Source organism: Passer domesticus, chromosome 1 (assembly GCF_036417665.1).
Source record: "Passer domesticus isolate bPasDom1 chromosome 1, bPasDom1.hap1, whole genome shotgun sequence".
Classification (NCBI taxonomy): domain Eukaryota; kingdom Metazoa; phylum Chordata; class Aves; order Passeriformes; family Passeridae; genus Passer; species Passer domesticus.
The window spans coordinates 19023070-19036962 of NC_087474.1; the positions used below are offsets into that span (position 1 = coordinate 19023070).

General features: G+C 38.8%; 1 protein-coding gene across 11 annotated transcripts in view; it reads right to left on the reverse strand.

The window, feature by feature from the left end:
- CACNB2 (calcium voltage-gated channel auxiliary subunit beta 2) overlaps positions 1–13893 on the reverse strand; it is a 246585-nt gene that overhangs the window by 81830 nt on the left and 150862 nt on the right. For 7 of the 11 annotated variants that reach the window (XM_064408489.1, XM_064408472.1, XM_064408499.1 and 4 more), the window contains one exon: positions 2418–2537. In XM_064408489.1, coding sequence (XP_064264559.1) covers positions 2418–2537 — 120 coding nt within the window. Of the gene's footprint in view, positions 1–2417; positions 2538–3036; positions 3070–3368; positions 3977–13893 lie in introns of those variants that run through there. The other 4 variants (XM_064408505.1, XM_064408545.1, XM_064408516.1 and 1 more) reach the window with 4 other exon arrangements.

The following is a 13893-nucleotide window of genomic DNA, read 5'->3' on the forward strand; positions in this document are numbered from 1 at the left end:
AGCCTGTGTCAAACACATCTGGGGCTGACAGCAGCCAGGAGGCACCACCAGAAGCTGCTGCTTCATTAATTTTACTGTGATTCAGGGAGGTGAAGGACTGAACCAGCAATAAAGGCAAAAAACCACACCCTGTCATATTTTACATCTACCGAGTTAGGCTTAATTTAAACACATTTTTTACCACTTATTTCAAACAAAAGCACAAATTTTGCATAATATTTTGTTTAATAATATTAATTTAAATATTATACTAGGCTAAATATTACACTGTTACAGCCTCTACATAAAATTATTGCAATACATTACATCCTGGAATGCCTTTTAATATTTGACTAGAGAAACAAGAATGTTTATCTAATTCCAGCCTTAATCTGTTTTAAAGGAAAAAGTATTCAAATAACTAATTTTGTGTTTTCTATGACTGGAATAACCATTGTTACAACAGGTTGGTTTTGGCAGTGCCTTTACTACTTTCACTGTTCACAAGTTGTCTTACAGTTTCAGACGGTGTCAGACCTAGAGACTATATCTCATGCCAGCTGGAGTGGGAACATTGGTTTTATGTATAGAAATACAGCTTTTAGAAGTCAAGGTCTGCTAGCAGATTCTCTACAAACTACAATGGCAGCTGTGCTAGAGGTCATGAATATTACATAAGGGCTGTCCATGTATTCAAGCCAGCATCAGTAAGCCAAATTCCCATAGCAACACTCGCATAGATTTACTCATTGCTAAGGGATGCATCAGTTCAGCAGTAAGCACTGCACTGCTACCCTGATTAATCTGCAAGATACTATAACTTCAACTCTTCTTTTCAAGATTGTGCATTTACTGATAAAATTTAAAACTCCACCTGAATTTCAGGGCAGCCCTTATAATCTTTCCCAGGAGCAAAAAAACCCTCAAAATAGCAAAATCCACCCCTGATAAAATTGAAACTCCTGACTACAATCAGCAATCTCTGATATACAAGGCTGAAGGGAAGAAGTGAGCTGCTTCTGTTGAGTTTCTGCTACACTGATCCCAGAACAGCAAGATCCAACTTCAAAGAGATGTTCAGCATCTCCTACACTTGGCACATTCCAGCAGCTCATTAAAAAGCTGCTGTAGGAGCTCTTATTAAATATCAGTTAACAATTATATTTTCAAAAAGCATTTTTGGCTTCCCTATTCAGGCTTTCTGGCCTGATGAAGATGTCTGCTTGTGCTTTATAGTACTGTATTATTTACAGAGCTGGTCCTCACCACATGATCAGCTACAGAGCAAAGTGATCTGGACTCACAGATTTCTGAAGAGCCCTTGTAAAACAGGTGGCATAAACAGGGAGAGGTGAAGCTGGCAGTGGAGAATTAAACGGAATACGAGATGGAAAGGAGATAAAGAATTTAAAAAACTAGGCAAAATGGAGGAAGGGACTCAGAGAAAGTGAGAGAAAAATGTAAATCCGGTAGGTAGATCTAAGGGGGGATCTCAATGGTGTATTTAAATATATTAGAACAAAAATCAGATTTTGGAAAACAGTTAATACATTTAAATCTTGCAGCTAACATAACAAAAAACGAAAAATTTGAATGAAGTGATAAATTAATGATAATAAATAAACTGAGCACAATTTTTACAGATGAAGTATTATTTAAAGATGTAGCACAGATGAAAGAGAAACAAGCCCACCAGTTTCACTGCTAAAACCTTCACAGTCCTAAATACATCTAATGGAAAATATATAAACACACAGCAAAGACCTAAAGCTCATTTAGTGTTTTTTTTTACTAAACTGTCACTATCTGCCAGGAGTATGGAGAGAACAGAAATCTGAAGAAGACCTACAGCAAATGACTCATGGGGTCACTTAACACACAAACTGTAAAGAAAGCCAGTGAAGCCTTTAGGAAAAAAACACACTTGTAACAGATTCTCCTTATTTACATATGATTTTTAGGGACTGCTTCTTCATTGAAGGGAGATGAACAGGATGTTCAACTGAGGGCTGATTTTTGACACTGTAAAAGCATTAAGTGCCCTGGCAATCCATGAGCAAACTTTCAGAAACATCTTCAGTAAGAATTCATAGCATTGACCCTATACACTGCAACAAATGTTTGTATTTAATAAAAGAAGAAATGCACACATTTAAATAAGAATGTTTTGAAATACATAAGTTAATCAAGTGCCTGTTACAGAAAACTGATTCTAAGTGATTTTTCATGGAACATATATTTTCAAGTGCTGTCTGGAAGGTTTAAAAGAGCTCCAATCTATATATTAATACATTAAAAACAGTTTATCACTAATGGATGACATGACAAAGAATCATAGAATGGTTTGAGTTAGAATGGATCTTAAAAATCATCTAGTTTCAACCCCTGCTTTAAAGCCAAGCATTTTATGAGTTTGTAACATGAAACAATACCCTTACCTTTGCTTTTTCCAGCTGTGCCTGGGCCTGTCGCTCTGCCTCTCTCCGCACTGCTTCCCTATCTTCTTCCAGAGATACATCTGAATCAGATGGACGGCTGGTGTAGGAGTCCGCCGAACCCTGCAAAACAAAAGGAAAAATAATGTCACAAGTTCCTTTGATGTTAAAAAAAAAAAAAGTAGAAGTGCTTATACACCTTGCCTTTTCTCTTACTTCTGTATCACTGAACAGAGACTAACTGACCAAAAGGGAAATTCACTTACAAGAAATTCTATCTACATAAACATTTTCTTCAGGAAACTTTCAAAAAGTGCAGGTGTCTTCTCCAGTGTTTTAGTTCCTGCCCTATCTCTGCGCTCTTATTTGTGTGCTTTTCAGCAAGCAGAGCCAGTTTCTCTGGAGACTTACAGCACTGGTGCAGTGCAGGGCTGAAGGACACACAGCAGCTTCAAGGATGGCTCCATAAAAATTAGAACTCTAAACAGTGACAGAAATAGCAAGCAAACAGACTTTCTATAATCAAAATACAAATTTAGTATCAATAATTACCATTACACAATATCACTGCTAAGAGATTGAATCTCTGCTATGCATTTTTATTTTAGGGCAGTGTCTTTACCTGACACACTTTCCCCATCAGAACAGCAAATGGCTCATATCCATCTCTGCCCCTCAGCAAGACATGCAAATGACCACAAATCAACTTCCAACTAATAAAATCCGTCTGGACTCAACACATGTCCCTGTATCACCACAATGGAAGCAGCCACAATGCCAGAACAGCTCTATAAATAATGACAGCTCTGCTTTCCCTCTGCATCTCCCTGCATACAAAATAGAGTTCTGGTAATTCAATCAGAATGAAAACAACTGTCCTCTCCTCACCACCTTTTTCCTCTCCCTCCTTGCAATATATACAATATAAGGTGATAAGGAAAATGCAGGGCTTACACAGATATCAGAATTCTTCAGACGTCCTCCTTTGGCTCTTTTCAGAAGCCTGATCCAGGTGGCCTTCATTAGCCAGACAGCTCAGTTACTGTCCGCAGCTGCAGCGCCCGGCACTGATCTCATAAAACATGTGCACACTGAGCACTGCAGAATCACAGCTCCTTTCCTATCCATGCTCTGCCGTGAGAGCCTTCCTTCTCTTCCCTCTGCCTTTCAAGCTTCCAGCCTCACTGTTTCCAAGTATTCTACTGGAATTAAATTCTCAAATTTTCTCATGCCAGTAGGAAAAAATGGAAAAAAAAAAAATTCAAAAAAACTCCCGAAAATCCACACCACCTTCAAAAATCTCAACTTCAATGATAAAAACATGAAATAAAACCAGCTTCGGAAATATTGTGAGAGATCCTTCAGCTGATCATAAACTGAGATCAATCACAGAAAAATACCTAGGGCTCTTTCCTTTCTGTTTTGGGGGGCGGATTTGGCTGTTAAAAATAGTGCTTGTAAAAGAACCTTTTAAAATCCTGTGCAAAATGTATTCAGTGACATTTGCAAGTGCAAAGTTCATTTCATCTCTTCCTAGATTGGCTGGGGGTGGGGTAACAGGCTGTTCATACCACTGGGCATGCTCCATATGTGCAGCCTTTTACGCAGATGCTCACATCACACCGGGCTGTTAGCCTATGCCAAATTGCCATTTTACATCTCAAGGGTAAACAGCTGGAAAACGCGAGGTCCCTGTGAAACTGGAAGAGCTGGTACAGTGTTTCATTCCCGTCATGGATGTCTGCTGCCAGCCACGTTTCCCTTGGATGCTTGCTTCTGCCACGGAGTGCTGCCCTCCGCTGCAAAGCACTGAGCTCCACTCACATTTCCCTTACAGAAACCAAAAATACGCCTGTTGAGTGGGAATTTAACCCCCTGCTTACTGCCTGTATTTTTTTCTGACATTAGCAGAGGAAAGGAGCAAAGAATAACTGCAATATACCACGTAACATATAAATATTAGATCCTCATATGACAAAAGCCATACAAAACCTTAAATTTCACTGTTCTGCTTTTCAGAATCATCCTCTACCCTGTAAGAAACTGACATGGGAGTGACACGCTAAGGCAGGTTTTTCTGGAGTGTTTACAATTTATTGTCAGACATGCAACAATCTAGGTGAAAAAAATCTGACTGTAGTGACCACCTTTGATATAAATTCAGATTTACAAGAAAAACAGCAAATAAAGACTACAGCTGAGAACAGTGGCCATGCACATGCTGCAGTATGTCAGCATATCCCAGCAATGATCGAATCCTGCCATGATTTGTGTCTGTGTAACAATGAAATTGCCCATCACAAGTGATGCAGCAGCCTACATTTCACCATTATTAGAGCAAACAACAGTTGTCACTAAACTCACAGTTCTAAGTAAAGCTAGTTTTTAACTTTACAAATGTTTTACTTTTTTCTTTCCTGAAGCCCGTAATAGTTACAGCATAGAATTTAATAAGCTGTCTTTGAACCAGCATAAAGAAAATTATTCTCTAAGGAATATTTTGCTTTTTAGGAGTTCAGATACATCTGCTAAGTTATGGTGATTGTTCAAAACTAAAATGTCTCCTGAGCTAGAGCAATAGGAGCAGAAATCAAAATAAAATGCACTCAAAGTTTGCTTTTTTTAAAATATCTTGTCTGATAAGAAAATATACAGAGGCCCTGTAACCTGCCCAAAGCCTGTCAAATTTTGCTGTTCTTTAAAATTCCTCTTTGCAACAACTTCTGACACAGCTGCCAAAGGAAATTGTGGGAAAAGATGATCACCAACAAGCAGACAGAATTTTAGTGCAGAGTTTAAATCCAGTTATAATTGACACACCATTGGCCTCTGGACAAAACCACTGATGCTATCACAGCACTAATGAAAGGTGGGACTGTGATGAACTCCCCCAGAGTCCCAGCCCCCAGGACACTCTGTGATCCCTGGACACTCAATCCTTCTTGGAAAGGGCACACGTAAACCCTTCCCCACCAGCCCTGCAGCTCCTTGGTGCCACTCTGCTGCCATGAGGAATGGAGCCATAAACCAGCCCTGAAGCAGCACCACCTGTAAGTAAGAGGCAAACAAACAAAGCAGCCATTAAGCCTGGCAGGAATCAAAGGACAGTGTGGGTGTTTGCTTCCTACAGCACTTCTATGGTGAGAACACAATATTTGACACTGACCAAGAAGCACAGCATCACTTTTACTGTCCCTCATTCTGCTGTGCACAAGGGATGCTACCTAACCAGTCCTCACCCTTAAAAAAAAAATCATTAAGCACAGTAACATAATTCCTATCTCCCCAAAGGGGGCAAATTGCCTTTTGGGTCAGGCTAGAATTGCTAAAATTTGAATTTCATCTTCCCGACCACAGAGATCATTTACTGTGCTTGTCATGTCTTGTGTTGGCCACAGTCCCAACACACATCCAAAAAATCAGAGTGATCCCATCTATTTTAATTATATTGACAAATTGCATGAATCAACCGCAGCATTACATTTATTTTTCCCATGGTACAGACATGGTCATGTAAATTTTCTGCACAAAGGGAAAGCTGGAAGCTTTTCTGCTTTCTGAATATGGAAAAAACTCACAGCTAGATAACAGAGGAAAAGGAAGAGCATACAATTACATTTAATTAATTGTGTGAATTTCTGAATATTTTTATATGAGCTAAGAATGCATTCAGTTGCATTAAAATGAAAAAAAAATTAAAACTATGATGAAACTATAATAGAAACACCTTGACTAGTCAAGAAAAAATCATGACAAGTGGATGTGCATCTTCCATTCATGACAACCAAGGAAACTACATTTCCTCCCTGGGAAGGAGGAAATGACGCTGAAGGTTTTTTTTGGTTACTCTGGAGTACAGTAAAAATCTTCTCCCAAGAGCTTCTGAAATTCAGTCTTTGTGAAATTCTTCATGTCTCCATCTCCTTCCTTTGCCATATGGAAGAGCTGCAGTAGTATCTGTATGTAATATATGATACTGCAGTCCCCAATTCCTCATCTTTCATGGGAAACTGTCTAATAAAAGTGAGATAATTCATGTTAATAATTACTCCATCTATTTATTCTTCTTTTTATTTTATTCCTTACTTTGCAGATTTACGGTCCCAGTTTGTTTGAAAAATAAATTTCTGTTTTAATAACATGCTTGAAAAATACTTCCCAATTATCTTACCACTTATTAGAGTTGCTTCTATGAGCTATTTTTACAGTGCAAACTCGTACTTTTCACACTGCTAGTGGTCATATGTGATCATATTTGAGTTCCTTTTCTTCAAGACCATAAATGTCTGATGTTTTTAGTATTGCAGAAATGTGTCATCTTTAGGAGACCGGGTCCCTCAAGTAAAAGGGGTTTTTAATATTATTTCTGTTTACTTGGAGGTAGCAACTATTTAGGTAAATTTGGTAGTGCTTCTAGATCTTTTATTTTTCTTGTTAGTTTTCTGTATCCTTGCTTAACTTTCATCAGCATAGCTAGAGCTTAAGTACAGATTTTGACTGAGAAATTCTCACTGGGTTAATACAGCCATCACTGCTCTCACCAATTCAATTGTGGCCTTTATATAGTGTTTTGCCTTTAAAGAATAAAAACAATCTGAGTACCATGACTAACTTCCACAGGGTAATCCAGTTAAGAATTACATATCATTAGAGCAGATCATTTTCCAGATTACTGAAAATTCAGAAGTAATTATCTTCTTAGGAAGATCAACCAAGTTCCTTCAAGACTTTTCACATTATTATTTATTAAATGAAGGCAGGAAGCAGTAAGCAAACATGTATTGAGATTTTACTAGGAATAAGGAAATATATGTGACTGCACACATATATAAACCCTGTAATTTATAGCAGTGGGGTCTTCTCTAAGATATATTTTTCATCTTTTCATTCACTTGATGCTAATGAGACTTTTAAATCCAAAAGCAGAAATTACTTTATATCTTCATTTGATTTATACTTTGAATATGGAAAGCTCAGGCCTCACTGTGCCAGTAAGAGGAACAAATCACTTCAGTATTCAGAATTTATAAAGACATAATGTTAACTGCTTATATTCTTATCCTGTGGCAGCAGTAAGAACGGCATCACACGTCCCACTAGGACATGATTTTAGATATTGAGTGTATTACGTCCTTGTGATGTGCAACTCCTGCTTGTTTATTATGAACTAAAGTAAAAAAAAAAGCGTTATTTCCATAAAATGTTAATTTATCTTAAAATATTTAAAATTGATTCAGAACAAAGGCAAAATGTGAAATGTCAAAGTTTAGTATGAAGTGAATCTGCTGACATTGGCACATCATAATATGCCACAGAATACAGATTGTTGTTTCACCCTAATGAACTTCTAAAATTTCTATTTCACTAAACTGATCAACCTGAAAAACACAGAGTCAGAAGCCAGAAGCTCTCCCACAAAGGCACCATGAGTAGAGGGGACCTCAGTTTGGCAGAGGGACCACAGATGGTGAACATCAAAATTTCTTATCTATGAAGTTTTCTCCAGATGTCTAAACAATGTCATTTATTTATGTTGAAGAAAACACACAAGGCTGCTCTGAGAATGCTATATAATACTATAGGGATGTTAATTACTTGAGTGTAGAGTTTATAGAAAGACCAAATTTAATTAAATTACTTTTTGCAGTATATTTGAAGTGTATGACAAACTGTAGAAATACCTTTTAGCAAAGGAAAAATGAGAGTCCATGTTTTCTTTAAAGCACTATCAAACAGGAATAGTTAATTTCTTTTATAAGGGTCATGGATGCCTCACACCCTGGCAAAGTCTAGTCCTGATGTCCTCCCTGGTTCTTGGCATGCACCCTGCAGTGCAGTGCCACAAAATTTACATGTAAATAGACAATTACTATCCAAGGAGTGCTACCAGCTCCTACCATAGGCATTGAAATACTCAATGTTTGCATGTAAAAACCAAACCAAATGTTGATTACAATGTTTTTGTTGTTCTCTAGAGCTTATGTGGCATTGCTGTGGCATCTACAGCCAGGGGAAATGTTCAAATCACAGGACTGAAATTTCAGAACAGCTGGGAGCTTTAGGGTGGTAGTATGATTAAAAGGGAGATTATATAGGAAATCAGTCTTTTCTTTACCCTTAACATGACTTTGGCAAGCTTGATGGCAGCATCCAGCTCCCCATTATCATGTTTACAAGGCACTAATCCAATCAACACCTGCCTGAAAGCAGAGTTTTTTAAAACAGCTCTTATATTTGCAGAAGAGGAGATTTTGGCATTCAGGAACCAGGTAAACAGCTGTACCAAGTACTTTATCAGGAAAAATCAAAACAACTAAACCAAAATAACCCCACACACATTTGTACTCACATTTCATGATATTAGCCTAAATGTTTGCTTCTAAGTTGTTTCACTACGAAAAAGTAGAATGGGTAGGTATTATGAGAGGAATGATGGTCTTTTCATGGAGATTCCTCAGCAAATCTTCAAAAATATGCAAAAAGGCAGCTGCAGAGATCAGACTAGTTATCAAAAAAATAGAACCCTCATAGTCAGAGCTAAACTTTTCCCAAATCTTTGGGATGCTCTGGTGTGTTAATTTACCTGTTTTCCAAACAACATCTAACATATAAGACTCATTGAGACCATATTGTGCTTGGCATTGCACAGTCACAAAGTGAATGATGAACACTGCCTAAATGAGCTTGCAATCTAAAGGCTGAGAGAATATGAGCAGAAAAAAACCCCAAAGGAGTAACAAAGGGATCAAGGTAGCAATGCAATAGAAAATAAAGCATTTTTAAATACTCAATATCAGCATTATGACTCATCCCTTGCATAACCGCAGTGGGTTGTTCTTTAAGTAAGTTTCGTATATGTATTATGGCAGAGATTAGTTCTGTGAAAGCCTCTGAAGGAGGATAATCTGGTAGCTCTGTGTATTCTGACAGAGAGATTCTCACATTTATGAAAAAGGAGAAAGGGATTTTGAGGAAGAAGGCAAGGACAGAAATAGAAGGCGGTCTCCAAATTAATTTTAAAAAAAGCTTTATCAATAATATAATTACATCATTGAGAACTTTAGAAAATGAAACAAAAACATCCCCCAAATTAAAGGAAAATAAATGGAATTCAACATTTTGAGAGAATTGATTTGCTCTAGAGAATGGCACTAAACTATTAATGATTTTGAGCTATAGAGGAAAGTCAGAGTGGTGACAGAACTAAGATGTTGCCAGTGGAATGACTTGGAGACAGGTGTCAAAGGAAAGAAAATACATCAGGGAAATAATTGCAAGCAGCATGAACCTAAATCATCTCTCTTTTGTCTCAGACTGTAAGTACACACATAGATATTAACACAGATTGATTGGTAACTTTTGAAAACACTGGTAACTTGATTGTATGTTTAAGACAATAGGTGAAGGTAAATCAGACTTATTAGTAAAAACAAGCTGACCTGTGGAGCTGTTTACCAGGGCAGAAGGGGCTTAAAAATTAATGGTTTTAAGGAAAATGGAAATATAACTTTTGACTGTTTTTATTAATAAGAAGCAAATATTATGAAGAAAGTATTTTAAATTGCAGAAGGACAACTCAGAAAAAAAAAAGAATTTAGAATATAAAATGCTATGTAGTTGATATAAGTAGTTGATATAAGAGTACAGACAGAAAGACAAAGATTGGGTCCATCATGAAATTAAAAGTGGACAGTAAAAAAGAGGAAAATGGAAAACACATCTGGGATGTCAACAAAAAAACAGAAAGCTAGAAAAGGAAAGAATTTGCAGGAAAGCATGGCAACCATCATCCCAATTTGTCTCAGCTCAGTAAAAAGTGCCAATTTAGATTCTGTGTTCCAGATCGTCAGTATATTTTTATCTGGGATTTTGGTTCAAGTCATTAAGATTTTCTGCATACTTAAAAATAGCTTCCTTGAAAATTCAACATGAAATTCTGTTACCAGTGGAGAATTCTGAAGGAAAAAAAGACTATTTTCCTTGAATTTTATTTTTGATCTCCATACATACAGGCCCTACCTGGTTTTCAAATCTAACACTTTTAATCTACTCCAGATAAAAAACTGAAGGTTTGGGAGCTTGCTCTCTTATTCATTTTTTACCTTACTAAAAGCAGTGATGGTAAGCATATGTAATGAACTCTTACGTATTTTACTATTTCACAGAATCATAAAACATCCTGGGTTGAAAGTGATGCACAAGGATCAAGTCCAACTCCTGGTCCTGCAAGGGACCATCCCCATGTATCACACCCTTTGTTTGTGACTATTTTCTAAACTCTTCTTGAACTCTGTCAGGCTCTGTGCTCTGACCACTTCCCTGGAGAGCTGTTCCAGTGCCCAGCCACCCTCTGGGGGAAGAAGCTTTTCCTGATATGCAGCCTGAATTTCCCCTGACTCAGCTTTAGGTTATTTCCTTGGGTCCTGTCACCGGGCAAGACAGAGAAAAGATCAGTGTCTTCCCTTCTGCTTCCTCTCACAAGGAAATTGAGGTCTCCCCCTCAATGTCCTCCCAGCTCAACAAACCAAGTGACTTCAGCTGCTCCTCATACAGCTCCCCTCCAGACTCTTTACCATCTTTGTTGCCCTCCTTTGGGCACTCTAACAGTTTAATGTCTTTTTTATATTGTGGCACCCAGAGCTGCCCCCAGCACTCGAGGTGAGGCTGCCCTAGTGAGAGCAGAGCAGGACAATCCCCTCCCTTGCCCTGCTGGCCATGCTGTGCCAGATGCTCCCAGGACAGGGTTGGCCCTCCTGGCTGCAAGGGCACTGCTGGCTCATGTTCAACTTGTCATTGACCAGGACTCCCAGGTCCCCTTCCACAGGGCTGGCTCTCCAGCCTCTCATTCCCCAGTCTGTCTGTACATCCAGGGTTGCCCCATCCCAGGTGCAGAATCCAGCACTTTCCCTTGTTGGGCTTCAATGTCTGGTGATTGCCCAGCCCTCTGATAGCTCTGCCTTCAAGAGAGCCAACAGCTCATCCCAATTTAGTGTCATGAACAAACTTATTCAGTATATCAGTATGTCCCATGTCCAAGTGATTTATGAAGATGTTGAAGAGAACTGGTTCTAAGATGGAGCCCTGTAAAACCGCAGAATCCCACTAGATTCCAGAATCCCATCAGATCCATAATCTGATGTCACTCCATTCTCTGTAACCCTTTGTGCCTGACCCGTGAGCCGGCTGCTCACCCATCACATGATGTGTTTATCCAGCTGTGAGCTGGACATCTTGTGCAGAAGGACATTGTGAGAAACAGCATTGAAAGCTTTACTGAAATCCAAAATATTCCATCAACTTAGCTCCCCTTGATCAACTGGGTGGATTATATTGTCATAAAAGGAAAATAAGTCTGTCAAGCAGGACCTTCCCTTCAAGAAGTGGTCTGGCTGTGACCAACAATGCATGGTCTTTTAGGTGATTTTCAGTAACTTCCAGAACAATATTCAGCATAATTTTACCAGTCACTGAAATGAGACTGACAGGCCTGTAATTTTCAGGGTCACTCCTCTTGCCCTTCTTGAAAACAGCTTCCAGTCAACTGAGACCTCTCCAGATCACTAAGACTGTTCAAAAATCATGGAGAGAGGTCTTGCCAGCTCTTTGAGGACTCTTGGATGAATCTCATCAAGCCCCACAGACTGACTGGCACAAATCTTGCACAAATTTGGATATGACTGGGAGTTTATCATTCTCACAGCCATCGTCCATCCATGCTCAGGGCCCTGGGACCCCCAAAGCCCATCATCAATGTTGAAGCAAAGAAAGCATTAAACAACTCTGCTTTTCCTACGTCCCTGTTTGTGAGGTGACCACACTCATCAAGTAATGGGTCAAAGTTATTACTGGATTACGTCTTTAGAAATACGTTTTATTGTCCCCCACAGTAGTGAGTAGCTTCAACTCTAACTGAGCTTCTAGTTGTGAGCACCATCTCTGCAGTCATCCCATGTCACCCAACCTTTCTTCCACTGGCTTTTTTTGCTTTAGCTCCAGAAGATCCTACTCAGCCAAGCCAGCCATCTGCCTTGCCTGCTGGACCCCTTACATTTTGAAATTGCCCACTCCTGTGCCATTAAGAGGTGGTTCTAAAAGAGCACTGATCGACCCCAACATCCTCAGCAGTATTTTTCCAGGGAGCCTTATTCACCAGTTCCCTGAGCAGCCTGAAGTCTGGTCCTCTCATATCTAGCATATCTAGGGTTGAAGCTTTGCTGGCAGTTTTCCACCTGTCAGCAGAGATTTTAAACTCAACTGATTCATCGTCTCTATCACCAAAAATGTCATCAACTACCACTTCATGAGATCCTCTCATTAGCAAGCATCAAATCAAGGAGGGCATCTTTCCCAGCCAGCTCCCTTAGTACCTGTACCATGAAGTTATCATCCAGATGTTTTAGGAATCTTCTGGACCTGTTTTTGCTAGCTTTGTAGTGATCCCAGCTGACACTTGGCAAGTTGAAGTCCTCCATAAGGACAAGGATGGACAATTTAGAATTATCCCTTAATTCCTTAAAGAATAATTAATCAGTTTAATCATCCTAGCTGAGTGCCCTATAGAAGACTCTCATGATGATATCTTTATTTGTTTGTCCCTTAATCCTTACCTAGGGGCTCTCAACTAATGACAACTTTAAGTTCCAGCACGCAAACTTTGTCATCTTTCAAAGATAACAGCGGCTTTTATACATATTTTTGCTTGCTACCCTTTCTTTTTGTACCATAAATACAGTTTTTGTCTGTTTAAATAACTATCTTTTTTGCCATCTCTTAATGAGTTAGTCTGACACATACACACTAAAGAAACTGCTGTCATACACTAGTTACTAGTTATCAGTCTACTGATAAGTTTATTTTCCAGATCATCTGCTACTGAAATTTTGATTTCCGAATCATGGTCTCTCGTTAACCACCTTGGATGACTGTCATGACATGGAATGCTGCCATTTGCTCACTGCTTAGATTAGGAAAGGTTTTCTTACCAAGACCTCTGTTAAACTGTGCACATGAAGACTAAGCAATTAATTAAATTTCCCTCACCCAGGCTCACTGAAACCTCAAGCCCTTAAAACAGAAGTTAATTTGTGAGTCAGCCCAGGTATCTCTTGCAGACACAATGACCCTTTAAGCATCCTCTCATTGATACTGCCAGAAACACAAAGTAAGCAGTTTTGTATTGCCTAGCATCATTTATTTCAGGATATAACCGTGACAAAAAATACATCCTCACCAATGGGCTGAATCTAAGCCCAGTTTCTAAGAGTGTCAAAACCACATGAGTCCTTGTGGTTTCAGGTGTTAGTCCTTTGCTTTGGTCTTCATCCCCATAGACTCCTTCAAAAATACCAGGACTGTTTCTTTATACCCATTACCTATCCACCAGGTCTAGCATAAAACAAAGCAAACTACTTGGGATTTTACCAAGAGGATGAGGCTCATTTTTCACTATTTATACATTATAATTACTCTCATCTGATTT